Raw genomic sequence first — 19247 nt, 5'->3', positions numbered from 1 at the left:
GCCCAGGCTCCAGTAGCTCCTAGCTTTTCTCCCCATGTGCACTTCCACAGCAATGCTTCTCTCTTAGCAACTTCTTAGGATGAGTTATGTCTTATTCATGGAAAATACAATTAGAATACATAAACCACTGCAGACCAGATCGATTACGATGGCAGAACTAAGAATATCAGCATCTATTTTGAAATTATGTAGGCCTGAATTAGAACCAACTACAGCACTGTTTTCAGTTCATATAAAAGTTGAAGGTACTTTCTTTTCTTTTTTTCTTTCTTTTTTGTTTTTTTAATTTCAAGCTTCATTTTTGGGAGATCTTCAGGATTCATCTTTAAGATTATAAAAAATTACATTCATTGAAGCAGTTTAGAATTGAATAGTATCCATGTTTTCACAAACATCTTAATAGCAAAGTTAAAACTACTGGAATATTCAAAAAGATTCAATGGCAAATACTCAATTTCAAGAAAGCTAAGAACACTGGCTGAAGAAGCATATTCATCTCAATATGTATAGTAACCAAATAGTTTCCATGGGAACTCTTTGCCCCACGTTGAATCCAGCTACCTTAAAGGTTCGGTTTATACACTAAATGGCTTTGCAGTACAAAGTACAAAATGGCTTAATTGTGAGGCATGCAGAGGGGGCCAAAGATACTTTTGAGCACAGATAAAATAAGCTGTGGATTTAATAAAGCTGTTCATTCCTTAAAGATGTAGAGAACAAGCAATGCTAAGCTGACGAAGAGCTATTATTCAGTCACTGAATTACTGTAAGTTCATATGCTGGCCTTACAGTTTTTATTGTATTTTACCAACAGAAGACTACAAGTAAATTGTGGGTCCTACAGAGGTAAGAGTTTTTGCAGTGACTTCAATAGCAACAAAATTTCACCTTAAAGCTCTTTCAGGTACATGAAAATATCCTACAAAGCATTATTTTGCAACAAAGCTGAGCCATGGCTCATCCACAAAAACTGTAGTAAATGTTTCATAGTGATCTCTATAAATGGTCTTCCTTCTCCAACCCAAAAGATTTCATTACTCTGTTCAAACCTTTAAAGCTGCCACGAGTATAAAATACAGCACCACCATCCAAACATCAGTTTAAAAAAAAAAGAAAGAAAGAAAGAAAACCCACAAAACTGACAGCTGTATGTTATTTAGAACAAACTCTTTAGAACATTTTTCAGCATGAACCACCAGTGTTACTGGATGCAAATAATAATTTACACTTGGAAGAACTGTGAAGATGGACTTGTTGCAAGGCTGGAATTATTCTCTGACCAAGTTTATATACCTAAAAAAATTCTTTTACATATAGATGACTGCCAAGAAATGCATTTGCCCTGAAACCATCAAGATTTGTTGCAGCCTTAAGAGTCTTTAAAATGAGACAAGCTTTTCCTTTGCCTAGTACCTACAGGCTGCCTTACTCTTTCGGAAAAGCTGAAACGCAGAAGCTGACAGTCCAACTTAAATTAGCTACTCTACTACAAATCAAAAATTGCTCCTCACATAGCTGACCAGGTAATACATGCAGCCAGCCTCCCTACACATTCCAAGAATGAGATCAGAGCAAAACTCAGCATGCAGCACATTGCATCAACTGAATCATCAGGTGTGGCAGCTGCCAACAAACACTGTGCAGCCTCTCATATTAAGCTCTGATGGGAACCCTGAAGGCCCAATAAATAGAATATTTGCTGAAACACAGAAGTGCAATGCAACTATTTGGAAAAAGCCCAGCATTTCTATCTGCAGCGCATTCATATTTATCCCTAAATATTTTCATTAGTCTTTTACACATATTAAAACCTATATTATCAGATTCAGGACAACAAGAAAGGAGAAACCAAGTTTTGAATATCTGTTCAGCTGAATATTCTCTTAAGAATCTTCTATCAGATAATGCATTTTAAAGAATGTTTAGAGCTACTATTAAGAACTGACACAATATCTTAAGTGCATTACAGAAATACACCTACYACAAAAAAAAAGATACTAACTGCTCTGCTTCAGTGGAAGCACAATATAAATCAGGCTGACCCTTGACCCTGTGTTTAAACCAGGAGACTGACTTCTTATCCCAAATAAGTCAGCTTATGGCAAGAGATGTCACATGTATTTTGTCTCAAGTTTTTTATATATAAAGTAATGTTTAAAGCAGATACAAAATAGCTCAATTTTTATAATTCTGTAAAATTCTATAGAAGGCACAATGGACAAATAGTCTGTGCAAGCGGCACTGACTTATTATAAACAGTGGCCATTTAATATAGAAAACCAGGCCCACATTACAATATCCAGCTACAAGAGCACACGCAAATGGTTCAACAAACCAGCTCCTCAAGACAAACTAGTTATCAAATGTGTCAGAATCAGAACTAATGGAAGGAAGCACATACTGGATGTGCCTGGACTTGCACTCTCCCTTTTCAGCACACTATGGTAAACCCGGAAAAGCACTTATCCGGGAAGACAGAAAGCTACTAACATTTTTTAAAACTGTTAATATAGTAGAGGACAGGAGTTTCTACGGTTAGCATAAACAAATTTGATTGCTGGAAATATACCTAAAACTGAGAAACTGTAACTCAACACTCTGACTGCATACTGCCTGCAGGATAGTTCACATCCATCACTCAAAATAACGCTAAAGACAGATTTACAGGAGCTGCTACACAAAGACAGTTAAATGAAGGTCTCCATTAAAGCATTACGGATTTTCTCTTGATTTTATGTACTTAAGTATTTAAAGGAATCCTAAGAGTTTCGTAACTAAGTTGTTCACAGCTCATTTTACAGCTTAAAATTTATAAATTACAACTTCTAAAAAAATCACAGAATTTATATACTTTACTTTCACTTCCTTTTAGAGGCCAAGCGATTTATGAAAGGAGTTTGATCAGCATTATTAAAATCCATTTGGTCCAGAAAAAGATAGCTATTTTATTGCCGGGGTGAAAGCAAAATATCTAATAAACCTGTGAGATACGTGGCCAGAAGCCTTTTTATTTCAGTAGTTTAGAAACACAAATAGAACACACAGGTTTTCATCACTCCTATAAGATGTTGTTACACTGAAAATTCCCGGTAGCAATTTCTCAAATGGAAATCTTTGGAATATTATGTGCAATAATTACTCATCACGAAACAAGTTTGGCTTGTTTCACTAAGTGCTTGCCCAGCAATACTCAAATTGCAGGCTTGTTTTTATAACCTAGTTTATTTTTCTTGTCCAATTTTAAAATATTTTATGCATACCAATATTTTAAAATATGGATTATAGCAGACATCTCTGTCCCAGCCTAAGTATTAGAGTAAACACCAATGAATCAGTTTTGCTTGGAGTTGAATTAGAAGTCTTATCTAGGATGAAAACATTTCTGTAGGCATCTTATAAATACCATTAAGTGCAAGAAGTGCACATTATGACAAAAACAAATTACACCCAAGCTCCACCCTGACATTAAAGAATTTATGGGAGCCAAGACAGCCACCCACAAAGACACTAATATACAGTATCAGCATTAAAACCATATACCAGTAGAAGCTAACTTTCAAATCAAAGTTCCACGTCAGCAGGTACAACCCTTGAAAACCCTTAAAATTTTTTCAAAAGGTTTCAGGATACAAAAACTCACATAAAAAATTTAAAGAAAGTATAATTAAAAATTAACAAAAAAATCTAAGATTGTACTGTTTTCAGATACACGAAGTGCAAAGAAGTCAACTAGATAACTACTTAAAAGCCCTAAGAGTTTGTCAATTAGAGGAAAAATACTCATACACATAACTAGTTGTTTAGGAATACAAGTCATTAATTACTCTTTGATTTCCTTAAATTTAGGAACAAACCCTGAAGTCACATACCAGTTTTAATTCACATTTACTTAACAGTTACTTAAGGCAAGCTCCCCTTACTTCCTGGAATGAAATAATAATTTTTCCTCATAAATAGGAAAAGCATAACAACTCAGGAAAAGCTCACTTACATTTTCTTTGGCTGAAGAATTGAAAAACTGTACTGAACTACTTGTAATATTTCCAACCTAATCATTACAAAGGATGAAGAAAGTAATTATATAATTTAGCTAGAAGCTCTTTTTCTTTCTTTCTTTTTTCTTTCCTTTTTTTTCTTTTCTCTCTCTTTTTTTTTAATTTTTGGACCCATTAACTTAGTTACAGATCATTTCTATAGACCAATCTGAACCATACAGCTACTATAGTACAAGTGAATAATGGGAAAGAAATCCATTACATGTTACTCAAGTTGTGGATTAGTGAGCATATTCTATTTCACATTCTTTCCTTTCTTTAAGTGTCTCTATCACAATATTGGGACCAGTACTTACAGCTTTCTTATTAATCTAACATGCCTGTTAGTCCCACTCTCTAAACACCACAACCACTGTAAGACGACATCAGGTTCTGTACCAGCTGGACAAAGCCGAAGGAATGCATGTGCTTCCACTGTGATGAACTGTGCGAGACGGCCTAATTCGTACAGACCAAAAAACTCCCCAGATGCTACTGTTTTCATTACTTCTACGCGATACTTTCCCCATGGAAAGGAATTTTTGAGTCCATTTCCTTACCTGTACAACTGACGACTGCAAAGCTGTAAAAACAAAACAAACGAAAAACCTAAAATTAGCCAAGTTTTGTTAAAAAGATTTTTTCATTTTCCTCCTCACATGCAATGTCTATATACTGTGTGCTATTCAACAAATAGGATTATTTTTAAAATAGTAAAATTTCTCAAAGGAGAAATTTTTTTAAAAAAAGTATGTTGTTCTGTGAATCAATTACTTCCAATAAAATATAAAATTCAAAGGGATATATAGAGTTTTTATACTCAAAGCACACCAGTATAACACATTCATAAAGCAGTCGTTTTCTTTATTCCAAAGCCTAGCTGTTCCTGCATGTACACTAGAAGCTAGTTCTGCTTTTTAAAATACATTTGCTTTCCCTAGTTGACCATCTTCAAAAGATAATAAACTGCATTAATTGAAAACTGAAAATAACATTTTTGTCTACAGATTAAACAGAAAAAACTTCAACAAAAGTTCAAATGTGACTGAAAAATACTATCTCGTTAACATTATGGTATACCATCTTCAAAATCAGAGATTATAGAACTTCACTCCAGTAAACACTGCAAAAAGAGATTTTTTAAAAAAGAATTTACAGCAAAACTTTGCAAATTAAATATAAGAAAAGACAACAGCAGAAACTGGATGGGATCATAAGAAATTAGAGTCACTGTAACAGTACAGATACTGCTGATCAAGCCTTTGGACATTACAACATAGAGAAATTTAAATAAGGACAAAGATGCTTTTTCAATGTGCCGCAGCGACTTTTACCTGTGCAGAGAATTAAGCAAGAACATATGTACTTTCAAACACAGTGGGTGAATGAAGAAGCATTAGCCAAACAGAACTGGGATTGAGGGACCACAAGTACTACTGAAAATGAGTAAAAGTCTCAACATGCAAGTAACATCTATTTGATATGTTGAAGAAATAGGAGCCAGAAGAAAAAGAAAATATATAAATAAATAAAACATAGGATTATTTGATTAGAGTGACAGGTCAGGCAAAATTATCTCTGTAGAAGCATTTTAAATCGCTAAGAGCAAGACAAAACTCCATTTGTCCTGCCTAGAGATAAAGAAAACACATTAATTGAAACACAGACTATGAAATTAAAGCTCTATAAACAGGTAAATTATGGATGCAAGGATTTAGCAATGAGATCACACTAAAAAAAGTAAAAAAGAATAGAAAGGACAGAGGTTGAAGGGACTCTGTAGGAGCTCTCTCTTGAGCATGGTCACCTTAAGATAATGGCCACACATCTATCTGCAAGGCCAATATATGCTTATGTATGAGCAGAAAGGAAGGAGAAGAAAAAGAAGGGAAAAATCAAAACCAAAGCAAAACAAAAAAAACATGTAATACTTCAGAAGTGTTAAGTGACAACATCAGAGAAAGTGGCTTAGCTAAGAAGCTGACAGAACAGAAAAGGCACAAATACAAACCTAGAGTGGAATAAGACTCATGGTCAAGGACATGTATCAGACATTCTGCTACAGCATGTGACCAAATCTGTATTTGTTAGATTGTCTGCTTTTTGGGGCGGAGGGAAGAAGGAGGGTGGAAAACAGCAACTCTACTAATTGTAAAGGCTTGTTTAAAAACAATACAGCATACCAGGTTACACACTATACTTATACTTGATACAAACCTCTTGATGGATTTGCTTAAGTCCCTCCAGTGATTTGTCATTGCAATAATGTGTAATAGATCTGTAAAGGTATGCAAAATTTGTAAGACCAGTTTCCTAATAATTTTCTACAATTCCTACAAATAGTTTTTCCTCCATGAATTTACTGTACTTTCAAACAGAAAAACAGCTATTTGACTCCAGATTATTCTCAACAGAAATATGTAATATTTAATTTTAAGAAGTTCAGGAAACATAACACCAACAAGTTTTCTCCATAGCATCTAGCAAAAAGATTAACACAAATTCATTTGATAGACACTGCTGGCAAATACATTTCCTATTTGTGATTAATGAAAGACATAAATATCAGTATGCACATTTGATATCTATTATTTGAATTCACCTCCGTATATTTAGCTTGTACAAGAAATGACAAAACTAAATTAGATGTGACCATTTCAGAATTTTTTGTGCAACTGCATTAGAATGTTCTCCAAAGTAAAACAAAAAAAGGCTACTCAGGGAGTAGCCTTCCAAGTTTTAGAAGAAAAAATGACCCAGTTAAGTCTGATTTTTAAAATAGATTTGTTTAGTGTGTGTATATATACATATATCTGTCTGTATGGGTACATATATATGTATGTAAATATATATATGAATCCTGCTGAACTATGTTTGTTTATTGCCAGTGAAGGTTGCAATCTAGGATCTCGCTTTCCACTGCCTTGCCCCTAAACAGCTGCTCACCCCTACGCATGTCAAGCTAGCATGAAATTCTACTGCTAATCTAACCTCAAAATTCTAATTTAGTAGTAAGGATTTTCAACTATTTTTCACAGATGGAAGGATCACTCACAAGGAGCAAGAGGTAAACAATTCATTTCTTTAACTGGAACATAAGCAAAGTTATCTCTAAATAATTTTGTCAATCACTGTGAATACATCACCCAAACATAATACCTATATACATATACATACACACATATACATATATATGCACACACAAATCTATATATACAAGAACACACATGTATATACATATACATATGTATTTATACACAAAAATATACATGCATATATATCTCTGGACCGGAATTCAACAGCAATAAGTATATCAGTCCAACTTCACAAGCTACACAAGGAACTGTTCCTCTTAGACTGATGGAGAAAGACTGTCCCCTCACCAAAAAGACAGCATACTATTTGGGGCTTAATCTTTACTTAAATGGTATCTTTGAATTCTTCTCTGGGTATGGCAACAAATGACCTCACTTCCCTAATCACTCGAGTTTAGACCTGAAGTTTGCAACATTACCAAGTAAAATTGGGAAGTGTTGGCATTACTGATCAAARCCAAACAAAAATTCAATGGAAAAGAAGTTCAGTAAGATGGAGATTTTCGTAATTAAGGAAGCTTTCAATAGATCACACATGGAAGGAGAATGTATAGTTGAGATAATCTTGCATTTATACCTGTTATTCTCTTCTGCTAGTTTACACAACGCATGGGTGATCTCAGCACAGGCAAGAATTGCCCCATGACGTGTGTGCAGATCTGTGCCCACTGATAAAGGCAGCAGTCTTGGCAAAACTGAAAGAGATTAAATATTTATTTTTTTAAACAAAGCATACTGACAGATCACAGTTCTACATGTAAACATGTCTGCCTAGAAACAACAAGGGAAAACCATTTCTAGAAAGTCAGCTTTCTCAATGTTACCTTAGAGGGATGTAAAGCAGTAATATATCCAAGGCCATCATCTGAAAATCCAGTTTTAAAAATACAAGCAAATCTTGTCAAAGCATACTAAACCAAACCAAGATTTTTTTTGTTCTCACAACTAGTTCCCTGTTTGGAGTAAATAAAATAGCAGGCTTGCTAGTAGCTTGCTAATAGTGCTTGCTAGGCACTGGGTTGACTGAGCAGCAGGGGAAATGAGGCTAGTAGCCACTTCCATGGAAATTGCCACCTTTCTAATTGAGTGGGTCAAGCAAGGGATCTGAATTCAGATTAGGAAGCATTTGATTACCCACAGAACAGTCAAAAAGGAATTCTTCCGAAGATGTCAGACTGGACAAGACAAAACAGGTCTCCCCCCCCATTACCACATCAACGTCACATCAGCCAAACAAAGCCAGGAATTTGAGGGCTAGCGTCACTGAATTGTCGCAACAGAACAACATCCATTTATTCTTATCACTGTTAGTAGGATCCAGTGTAGCAAGGTAACTACCAGTCCTCAGAGAAATATATGTGGCATTATTGTTTATCATATTGCATAAAATATGAAAACTGTTAAAACTATCAGTGTCGCTGCACTGTACTGGGTTGTGGGGGAAATCTTAGTTTTTAATCAAGTCATGGTGTATGTTTATGTCTTCTTTCTTAAAACATCTTCATAACAGAAGTTAGAATCCTTGATACGGCATGCTATGCAGAACTTGTATTTGTTACCTACCCACATTTGCCATGTATTCAGGAGCCCGTGGAGTAAGGTTTTGTAGAGCCTTGGTTGAAAGTTCTCGAATAACACTGAAAATGTAAAAAGGCATTTTAGAAATTTTAGAAATATAGTAATGTATTAAAAATATAACATCAGGAAGGGACTATTGTCCACAGTGAGAATAAAGACCCCAGCATTATGAAAGAATACAGAATTCTCTGTCCATCCAGCCTTTCTCCCTCAAAAAAAGCCAACAAAACCAAAAAGCAGACCAAACAGCCTACAGGCAGCTTTTGGCTATATGAACAGAACTTATTGCTGAAAGAGACAAAGAAAAACCTAAGTGTGGATGGTAGAACCTGAGGGCTCATTCTGTGCATTGGCAGGGACRCTACGGTAAACTATTATTATTTCTCGTGATGCAAACTATTATCAGCACTGATATAATCTCATTTGTGTTATATGTGCACATTTTAATCTTCATGAACACTGAATATGAGTAAGCTCTATCTCCRTGCATGAAATCCACTTTAATGATGATAATTATATGGTGATGTTTACCCCTCCCATACACTATATAGTATATAAATGTGTTTTTATTAATCTCTTAACAGATTGAGGTCATCACAAAAAGACAAAATTCACAAACACGTTTTAAGTGACAATATGCTAGGAGAAATGGATGGCATCAGCTACTACTTGTCCAGTTTCCTTCATACTAAATACTATTCCTTTTCTAATATATTAACAATTCATTTTAAAGTATTATCTTTTGTGATAAATAGTCACCCCAAATTTAAGAAAATTATTCCAAACACAGTCATAAGCTGATATCATTCTAAAATTACATACGAGTTAGTGTCTAAGAACAATGTACCTAAGTAGTGTTCGTCTAGCTGCTACACCTGAATAATACCTTCAGTTGCCACAGGGAAAAAAATACATTATAGCAAATTGTTTTTTTAAGCAAAACTTACAAAAAAAAAATCTAGGCAAGCATTACACGCAAAACAGTCAGTTCCTAGATATTAATATAATTAGACTACATCGACTTACCTATCCCAGTGGTTAATCTTCATGTTAACTAAATGGTCAATCATTGGTTGCGTATACTCAGGAAAACCAGCAATATACACACTGAAAAAGAAACATGTGGATGCATATATATTACATATGGAAAGAGAGAAAGAGAACAAAAGAGAGAACAGGATCAACATCTCTGTGCATTTTAACACAAGCCACTCTGATCATTTAAATCCTCTTGTTTTTAAAGCAACAAAGACACCTTCTACTAAATGAGATGCAGCTGCCTGTCATAATGTAATAGAAAACATTTTACATTTATTGTTGAAATTTAAGTCACCTTTGTAAAACACTTTCAGATTCTCTATAAAAATTACTATACAAAAACATTGAAAACAAAAGCAAAAATACTTTAAATAATCAATTCCTATTATTAAATTCTAGAAAAATGTGAAAGTGTATATTCACATACATAATTATTTTAGACTGGAGAAATGTGTTAATAGTGTAATTCACAGTACACAGAAAAATTAAGTTACAGACATGTGCCTCATCTTCCTCAATATGATGTTCCAAAATTGAATATGGGTTTTCAATTTGTTCTGTTGAGAAATCAAATATTTACAAAAAGTCCATTCTGACAAAAATATTAAAGCTGCCAGGTCAAGCCCTCAGAAGTGAGGAAACACCAGAATTAATTGGCTAGGTAACCTGCGTAATTACCTGACTTCACAGCCACAAGATTGCTCTCCAATCTCCAGAAGCATCAACTACTGAAAGCTAAGGTCAACAGAAGTCAAATGCTTTTTCAGTAATTTGATGTACATTAAATATTCTTGGAAAACTGACCAATTGCTAGAATGGGTTTGCATCAAAATGTCATGTGCAAAGGGAGGAAACTAAGGACACATGCATTACCTTAATTTCACCTTTTCATATCTTTTCAGTGATTAAATTTGCAACCATAATAATGTTCCAATAATATATGCACGTGTAATTAGAAATGAAACAAAGGCAAAAACCAAATACTGCTGCATGCTAACGTACTGATATCTGTGTAATTCATCAGAACAGTCAGAACCCCTACGCCCCCAGCCCAGACCTCAGTCACTAGAGCCAGCAGCACACCTGCTAGAGCAGCACTATCTGCTCTGCGCCCCAGACGGAGAGCAGACATATCCTCTGTCAGAGGGTTTTTACTGATTGCTGCTGCCAGCAGAGTAACAGTAAAATTCCTTAATCTTTGGTTCCAGTCCCAGTTCCGGAGGAACAAACACACGCTAATGCACACCCTTTCCTCTGCCTGTGTTCGAGTTCCCCTCTCCTCTCCCCAGTTGCTTCATGGGTCTTATTTTTAGTAGTCGCCGTTCTTCCAAATCATTTTAATCTGAACCTCCTTGCCCAGCCAGTCTGAAATGATCTCCTGGTCCGTGTCTCTAGCCCAATTCACTTTTGGTTTTAGTTTATAGCGATCTTTAACTATAGCCCTATTCTTTCAGCCCCTGCTGGGTACATTTCATACAAGTCTAGCCCTCCTGATAACTCTCCTGAGGAGATTTTTGTCTGCCTCCCTGTTTAGATTAAGAAGCTTCTTCCTTAACCCTACTTGTATCCAACCCAGGAGTCCTGACAGTCTCTTCATTCTCAGTTCATACAAAATAGATTTCCTCTACTTTCATCCTCAGAAAGAGGTTAAGATGTTTGAGCTGAATTTTCCGAAGCATGCCCAGCAGAACGTTTCAAAAGGACAGCCAGCATGAAAAGCTTCCATCAAAATATTTACATGTGGAAGGATATAAGCTACTGATACCAAGATATTATAACGAGAACAATCAGAAAACCATTTCTAACACAACTTAATAATACAATTTTGGATTATGGCAATATCCAGATCACTTCGTGTGGGTACGTGTGTGCGTGTGTAAATATACATATAAATAAAATACTGCCTCTTTAAAGGAACATGTCATCATTCATTAACCATCAAAATATTCAAGTGTAGAAACTGACACACATTTATTGAGACGTTAATGCTCAAAGGAATCTACTAGTAGAGACTTTCATACCTGCACAGCTTCCACTCACATAGTGGCTTTATGCTGGCACATCAAGTGTCCCAGAGTTGTTTGCTTTGGATGAGGTTAGGGGACAAAGAGGGCTAAAGATTCCAGACCTGGAATATGAACCTCGCGTAGTTTTTTCCAGCTACATAAACCATTATACTACCTTAAGGCATACCTATCCGAACGGTCCATTCTTCCCACCACATCACAATGATGCACATTTCCTGTGCAGCCAAATACAAGCTTATGCACTTCTGCTTTGATTTTACTCAGACAAAAATATGGAAATAATTAACTATTGACCCAAATAATCACACTGTGTTGGAGAGCAAAGTGGCGAAGATTTTAAAAAGTAATGTAAGGAATGGGATGACAAATACATTACAAAGAAGAGTTTGATTAATAACACTGAATATGGTTTCAAGGAATCACGCTATTAACTGGATAAAATTCTTGATAAAGAATTCACAAATTAAAATTGATATATTTTCTTAGTTTACATTATTCTTCCTTAGATAAGTAACATTCCTACACGAACTCTGGAAATTACAACAGAAGGAGTAATAAATGAAAGCAAGGATTTGATAAAAAAAATTAAAAATTCAGCTCTCAAAAAGGAGAATATACTTAACCTCCAAAACAAAATTAAAAACAGAAAATAAAAGCCATTTGTATCAATTCTGAATATTTTCAATTTTCTACTAGTATAAACAGCCAGAGTTTCAAAACTTCCCTTGAAGCTATACCAATCTAGAAGAGCAGCACACACCAAGCCATTATGTTTGCCCATTTCTGCTCAGTAGGTGGGAGCCCTGGCGAAGAGCGTGGGAGGAAGGTGTGGAGCATGGAAGGAAAGGCAGTAGGTAGAACGTGAAGATAAGAAGCACAGACTGAAGGGACTGTGCACAAAAGGGACAATATGGAGGCGGATTGATTTAAAAAAAAAAAAAAAAGAGGGGACACAGGGCTGCAGTGAAAACTATCTCAGAAAATTATTCATGGGAAGTTATAAAGCTGGTAATGGAGCATAGACCCTCACATACCTGTTTGCTATTTCTATTCTCCCAAGAATCTAATCTCTTCGAATCTTTATAACCTTTTGGCTTCCAAAAGCAACATGCAACTCCATAGGGCAGTTTATCTTACCTATCTTAAAATGGGCTGAATCACCTTCTGTAGATGCCTGTCTCTTTGCACTGAGTACAGAGAGAGGCTAGACAACTAGGCTAGACTGTCTGTCTAAAACACAAGGCTGAAGTCTGAACCCAGCCCTCAGTCTGTTTCATCTTCTCACGAGGAAGTGCAATCTAGTGCTCCTTTTAATCGTTCAATGCACCCAGCTTGCCTCCGAGTTCCCTGTGCTTCAGGCTTTATCGCATTTTCAGATGGTTGACCAGAACAGAACACAGTATTATTCCAAGACACATCACTGAGCTGTAATAGCACCACACCAGTTTCAGTATTCCTCATTAAATTCTTTGAACACTCCACGGTGCAGTGACTGGTTTTTAGTTTTGTTCTGTTTTTTTCCCCCAAACATATTGCTCCATATTGTGGTCAGATTTTCATTGAGCTATCTATGAAAAATACAAGCACTCTTGTTGAGGGTCTATGCTCAGGCAACAAATTCAACAGCATACTCAACTTGTGCAAAGTATTCCTTTAAATGGGCATTAATTTACATTTTACCCACATAAGAGTCGATCTGCCATCACAACACCCTTGCCTTTTTGCTATGACCCTTAGAAATCCCCTAATCTTCTTTAATCTTGACAAGCCCAGACAGTTTTGCGCCACCCACAAATATTGCCTCTTTGTCGCTGCCTCCACTTTCACTATATATATTAAGCACCAAACCACGTACACAGGTTTGAGGAACACCACCGTCGCATTTCACCGTATCTTACACAATTAGCAGTTTGATGCAGCAACCAACCTTTCACTTATTCAAAACCAATAACGATAAACATAAATCTATTGTTAACATAAACTCAGTAAGGTGAAACAATCAGACAAATTCTTTATAAGTAAAAGAGGACCTTCATGTTTAGCAAAACTACTGCTTGGAAACTTACCTTGTAGTAAGGTAACAGTTAACTCTGTTACCCACAGCAAAGTAATCCGCTGCAGTTAGAATGTCTATGCCATGGGGAAAAGTGCCCTGCACACATTGTGGGGTGGGGTAGGAGAAAGAAAATATTATAAAACATACAAAAAATATTTTCTGAATAAGTAGCATTATTGAAAATGATCACCTATACTGGACAAACTCGGAAAAAATACATTTTAATTTCTAATTTATAGTAAAACCGCTTGTACTAAAAATACATAGAATATAGGATACATAAACAGCAAAATGTCTGACTTCCCTTATGAGTCAATGATAAGGAGTCAAAGTAAACAGCAGCAGGTAATAAACTGCACAATAAACTGCACAATAGTTATTTTAATACAGTCAAGTCATATCCAAATATACATTTGGAGAACTCATGATTCTATATGTACACAAAAAATCATTTCAGAAAGTTTGGATAAATGTAAATGTGTTTTCAGACTACATGTAGGAACGAGCATCTGCCACAAGTTTTATGAAGTATAAAATCAGGGATTAGGCACCAAGAAATGAAACACATGCAAAAAACCTGGGAGTTCAATTACTTCTGTTTCTATTTACAAATATATTTTATGATTTACTTATTTATTAATGAACTAAAGAATTATTATTTTTTTTATTATTATTATTTTTTTAAGAACACTGGTTCCCAGCAAAGCCTGACATTCTGAATCCTACACACATATCACACTTCTGACATTGTTGCTCAAAAGATTCTCTCCTTAGAAGATTAATCATCATTCTAAGTAATCACCAGCTAAATTATTGCCAGTAATCACATCTTATAAGGCTATGAGGAAGTAGGGGTTCTGGTTATGATACAGTTTGTTTGTTTACAGTTCACCCATCAATTCCACATTAGGATATAGCAATGCAAAAATAGTAGATCTAGGCCTGAATAATTAAAGAGAAGTGTATATTGCAAGTAGTGGGAAGCTGTCAGCTACCATGGAGATCGTATTCTGGGAAGCATAATGACAATAGCCCAAGAAAACAAGGCTTTTAATCTGACTGAACCAAGAAGGAAAGGCAGAATATATATATGGCTTATCCAAGAGATCACCTGCAAGCCCTAATATCTCAAATGTGGAATGAACACACTCTCCAAAAGCCTAATGAAACACTGATTAGGGAGAAAGATGTGCATGTGAGAAACATGCAAGTATGATCTGTAGCCAACCAGCAAGATATATAATGAAATACTAACAATGTATATGGTACATAAGGAAAATCACAGCTAAACAAACTTTGAATTCTAGCTACTAGATGGACCTTGCTATATACTACTTGGCTGTAAGTGTGCCAGCTTGATGCTGTCTCCTTGTAGGTCATACTGCCACAGTGCAAGTCCTTGAGACGGTAAAATTCCTGAAACTAAGTTCAGGAGTACAGAGTTCATGGCCGATGGGAGACAAAACTTCACCATGTCTACTCTGCCAAAGCACTTAAAGCTTACTCTATAAAATTTTGTCTTATTAGAAGTAGGTGCATTTATCATGATTTATGCTAAAAAAATCCTGTGCATTTTTCAACAAGGTTTTCATTTACATGGAGTTTAAGCTACAATAGCTTATTTTTCTGTGGCCATAAAAGCAAGGTTTTTCAGATTCAGGACACAGTGAATCACAAAGGTGAAGCAGACAGGCACCGGGAAGTAGGTGAGTTCAACTTTTTTCTCCACCTACTTAACATCAGCAGATGAGAATATGTTTTAGCTCCTTCCAATTCACAGAAAGGGTGTCTATTGCAACATATTATATCCAGGTAAAGAACTACACAGGGTGTATCTACCGATTAAGTAACCATTTTTCCTAAGCAATAAGGAATGGTTCAGCAAGTAACACTGTATTTCTACAGGAACCAAGTGAAGACAGCTACTGTTCTTTGCGCCATGATTACTTAGTATTTCACTGCAAACTCCTCCATAAGATGACAACATACATGCTAAAATTATGTCTTCTGTCAGCATTAACAAATTTGAATCATGCATTGAAGCAAGATCAATAAGGAAACTTTCCAGTTGTAGCTAACCTAGAACTGAACTCCTCTGGCTAATCTATAAATACTCTACAAAACTTTTGCTAAATGAAAGCATATGCAAACCTACAGCACCCAGGAGCCCTATCTCACCTGGAACTGAAGTGACAGCAAGGAGGTTACTTCATTCAATACCTCATAAGGTGGCATCAGTGCGAGTTGCTTTGGGATGACTAATCTCTCCAGAGCAGTAACTATAGACTCAGGGAAGAATCAAGCCAGCTTCTACTTATCATAGCCCTAGTTGGGTCAGGTCACCATAAATACCTACCCTCTTCCTCCTATTCTTGCATCCTTTCTCAGCTATTAACTCAATTCTATCTAGAAATACGCACACTAGTGCAGGACACACTATGTTGTAGCTCTAAAGGAATAAAATCCCAGCTCATAACTCAGAGAACTTCAGGAATTACATGAGGGAAAGCTAGACACAGCATCTTTAGCCTTAAAGCTTTGTTAAGTCTTAACAAAGATCCTTAAAGAACTGCTTATTGAAGACACAAAATTTGTTTGTACCATTAGGTTAACTCCACAAGGCTTGCTTTGTCACAAGAGTTCATCAGTTGAACCATTTTCCCCACGTTTTTCTGTTTCAAGTTGTGCACTCAGCTTAATTAATTCGGATGAGAAACCAGGAAAAGAAATCCTTTGAAATCAAAGTCTTTACCCTATCTGCTCCTTCTGCAAGGTTGCAAGTCAAAGTTGTATAGGAAATACCAGCCTTTTAGCTACTTAAATGTTCCCAAGTTACACAGGAACCAAGCACACTACTTCCCATTCAAACATCTTTGGCATCTCCAAAATCAAGAGATTTCTCAAAAAGATTTAGCTAGTAGTATTGTGATACAGCAGACAAAGCCCAAATATGTCGGCGGCTCTTGAGTCTAGTTCACCGTTATATGATCAAACTACAGCAAGGACTGTGCAGCACATTTATGCTGTTCAACCTCTATTAAAAACAAGAAAGTCAATGAAGCAAAAGAATAAGCAAAAATTGCACTTTTCTAGCTTTAAGAGCATTGCAATTTACAATGATGGCTGCTATACATACTGATTTTGCTTTTTGGGATGACTTAACCTTACCAGAAAGCTCCTCATCTTCCAAAATTGGAATGCTAAAGTAAAACTCACATCTTAGAAAACTGTAACATAAGAACCTATTTCCAGATAATGAAAATAAATAACTTGTGACAGAGGTCTTCAAGATTTGTATATCCTTTTACTCCATTCCTCTGAAGCCAGAGAGTCTAATATTGATTGCAGGTATTGCACGTTTACAGTAATCTACAAGCCACTAATGAACGAAGCTTCAGGAAAGTTACCCTACCTGTCTCCCGACATTCTCCTGGAAGGCAGCCTGAAGAACAGAGAACAAACATACCAAAATGAGTCAGGTTTGCTTTTTGATAAACACCAGATGATGAATTCAACACACACAACGATATAAATGACCCATGGCTTTTCTTTTTTAAATAAAGTAAGCTTTGTTAGTAGAACAGGCCCACAGGGCTTTTTTGTTTCTGCTTCTCTACGTTCTGGCGCTCTTAAAGCTGTATGTTGCCCGGCAGCAGTTCAAGAAGGCAAGTTTATGAAGCTTGTCACACCCACAAGAGTGTGCTTTTGAGCAGCAAYGCAGGGCTTCACACTAGCAATGAAAGTCAATACCTGAAGACAACAGAAACTGAGACAGCTTACTTCATCCAGCTACTTCAAGATAATTTGTTTATGGTAGACGAAGTTCGAATCTTTGTGGATAAAGTCTTCAGACAAGTAATACTGAGAACCAAATACTTATTTGAAAGATACAGAAGTGAATGTTGAAATACTGAAGTTGTAAAACCCGAGGACAAAGTTACTGTATGTTTCTTATGTCTTAGATTAAGCAAATCTCAAAATCCTGCCAAATGCAACTAATAAGGCCATAAGGTTAACCTCTCTACCTATATGACATGCAGGTTAAAATTGACTCCATAGTCCTTAAGTCCCTACTAGCCCCTGGAATTGCTCTCTCAGAAAAGGATTTTTTTCTCAAAAGGATACACCAACATAAATAAATGTTAATAAAAAGCTCTATATTTTAATTGCTTTCAGGGAGAAGAGATCATAATTATCTGGTTACTTCTCTTATGCAATGTCTTTGTATATACAAAGGCAAATCTCCAGGAATAGACAGCATTTGCCAATTGGTATTTAAAATATTGGGGGGGCAAGTCCCAATCTTTACAGGAACTTTGACAGACAGGGCTTCTGTGTTCCCTACAGAAACACAATCCACCTGTGGCAACCCACCTGTAAAAAAAGACAGGTGGGTTAGCTCACCAAGATCCCATGTCCTCCATATGGAGCAAGTGCTCCCCGCACACAGGTGAAGCAAGGCCTGGGGAAGCCAGAGTCTCAGCGTGCATTTCGGAGGTTGCATCTGTTCAGGCTAACGACTGCTGCTCCTGCAGACTTGCCTGGGCTAGTTGAGCTCCTGCTAGCAGTGTATCCCTTGCAGGACACCCAGCAAAGGCTCCCGCGCCCCCTCGGAGGCTCCGGGAGCCCACCCTGAGCTGCGTGCTGAGGCAGCCTCGCTGCAGCAGTGCCACCCCGTTACTTAGTCTGGGGTCACCTGTGGCGGAGCAGCACGGGCTCTCCTCGGCGGCCACGCGGCGGGGAGACACCCTTGGGCAACACATATCGCAGCCTTCCAGAACAGCAGCGCGAGCTGCAGCAATGCCCGAGATCGCCTCTTTATTGCCTGCCGTGGCCCAGTTTCTGACATGAGGGTTTTTCTCCCAACTCCTTGCCTCTCTACTGACATGTGGCAGGGCATCCTTTCACGCCACCCTGCACCATTTTAGTTCTTCCTGCACAGATGTTGCTTTAAGTTCCCTTTTATGCTATTTAGACCCTTCTGCTCAGCACAACAGGGTTTCAGCAAGGATGAGGCTCTCAATTCTCATATCCAAGGGATTTAAAAAGAAAAATAATCACTGCCTTACAATTTCTTTAAAACACATTCACTCAGACAAGTGCCTTACTGATACAAAGCAAATAAAGCCAATTTTTGTTTAAACAGAAACTTTGATATCCAAGCAATATAATTCTGGTTTCAAATTAGCCAAAGTTTTGTTTTACTTATCACGTATTTGTAGGCCCAGGACTGAAATATTCTGTGGCAATATCATTAATCAGTCTTTACTGGAAAGAGGTATACAGGGGGCAATAGRCAACTCTGAAGCAAAACAGCTGCTGTATGCAGAGATTTCACACAGCATGTTTTTTTTAATGTAGCAATTTTACATTTTTAATGTAGGAAGGTTTTCCTTAATGCAGGGTTTTTTGTTTGTTT

The 19247-nt window shown here is 36.6% G+C and overlaps 1 protein-coding gene across 1 annotated transcript in view; it reads right to left on the bottom strand.

The window, feature by feature from the left end:
- Positions 1-19247, bottom strand: part of TBCD (tubulin folding cofactor D) — a 134998-nt gene that overhangs the window by 44235 nt on the left and 71516 nt on the right. Inside the window, exons 16-22 of the mRNA XM_026075690.1 lie at positions 17241-17270; positions 13839-13924; positions 9734-9814; positions 8693-8766; positions 7707-7824; positions 6252-6312; positions 4595-4617 (exon numbers count right to left, since the gene is read on the bottom strand). Coding sequence (XP_025931475.1) covers positions 4595-4617; positions 6252-6312; positions 7707-7824; positions 8693-8766; positions 9734-9814; positions 13839-13924; positions 17241-17270 — 473 coding nt within the window. The remainder of the gene's footprint in view (positions 1-4594; positions 4618-6251; positions 6313-7706; positions 7825-8692; positions 8767-9733; positions 9815-13838; positions 13925-17240; positions 17271-19247) is intronic.

This window comes from Apteryx rowi, unplaced genomic scaffold, assembly GCF_003343035.1.
Source record: "Apteryx rowi isolate R43461 unplaced genomic scaffold, aptRow1 scaffold_41, whole genome shotgun sequence".
Classification (NCBI taxonomy): Eukaryota; Metazoa; Chordata; class Aves; order Apterygiformes; family Apterygidae; genus Apteryx; species Apteryx rowi.
This window is presented reverse-complemented; position numbering and strand designations above follow the sequence as displayed.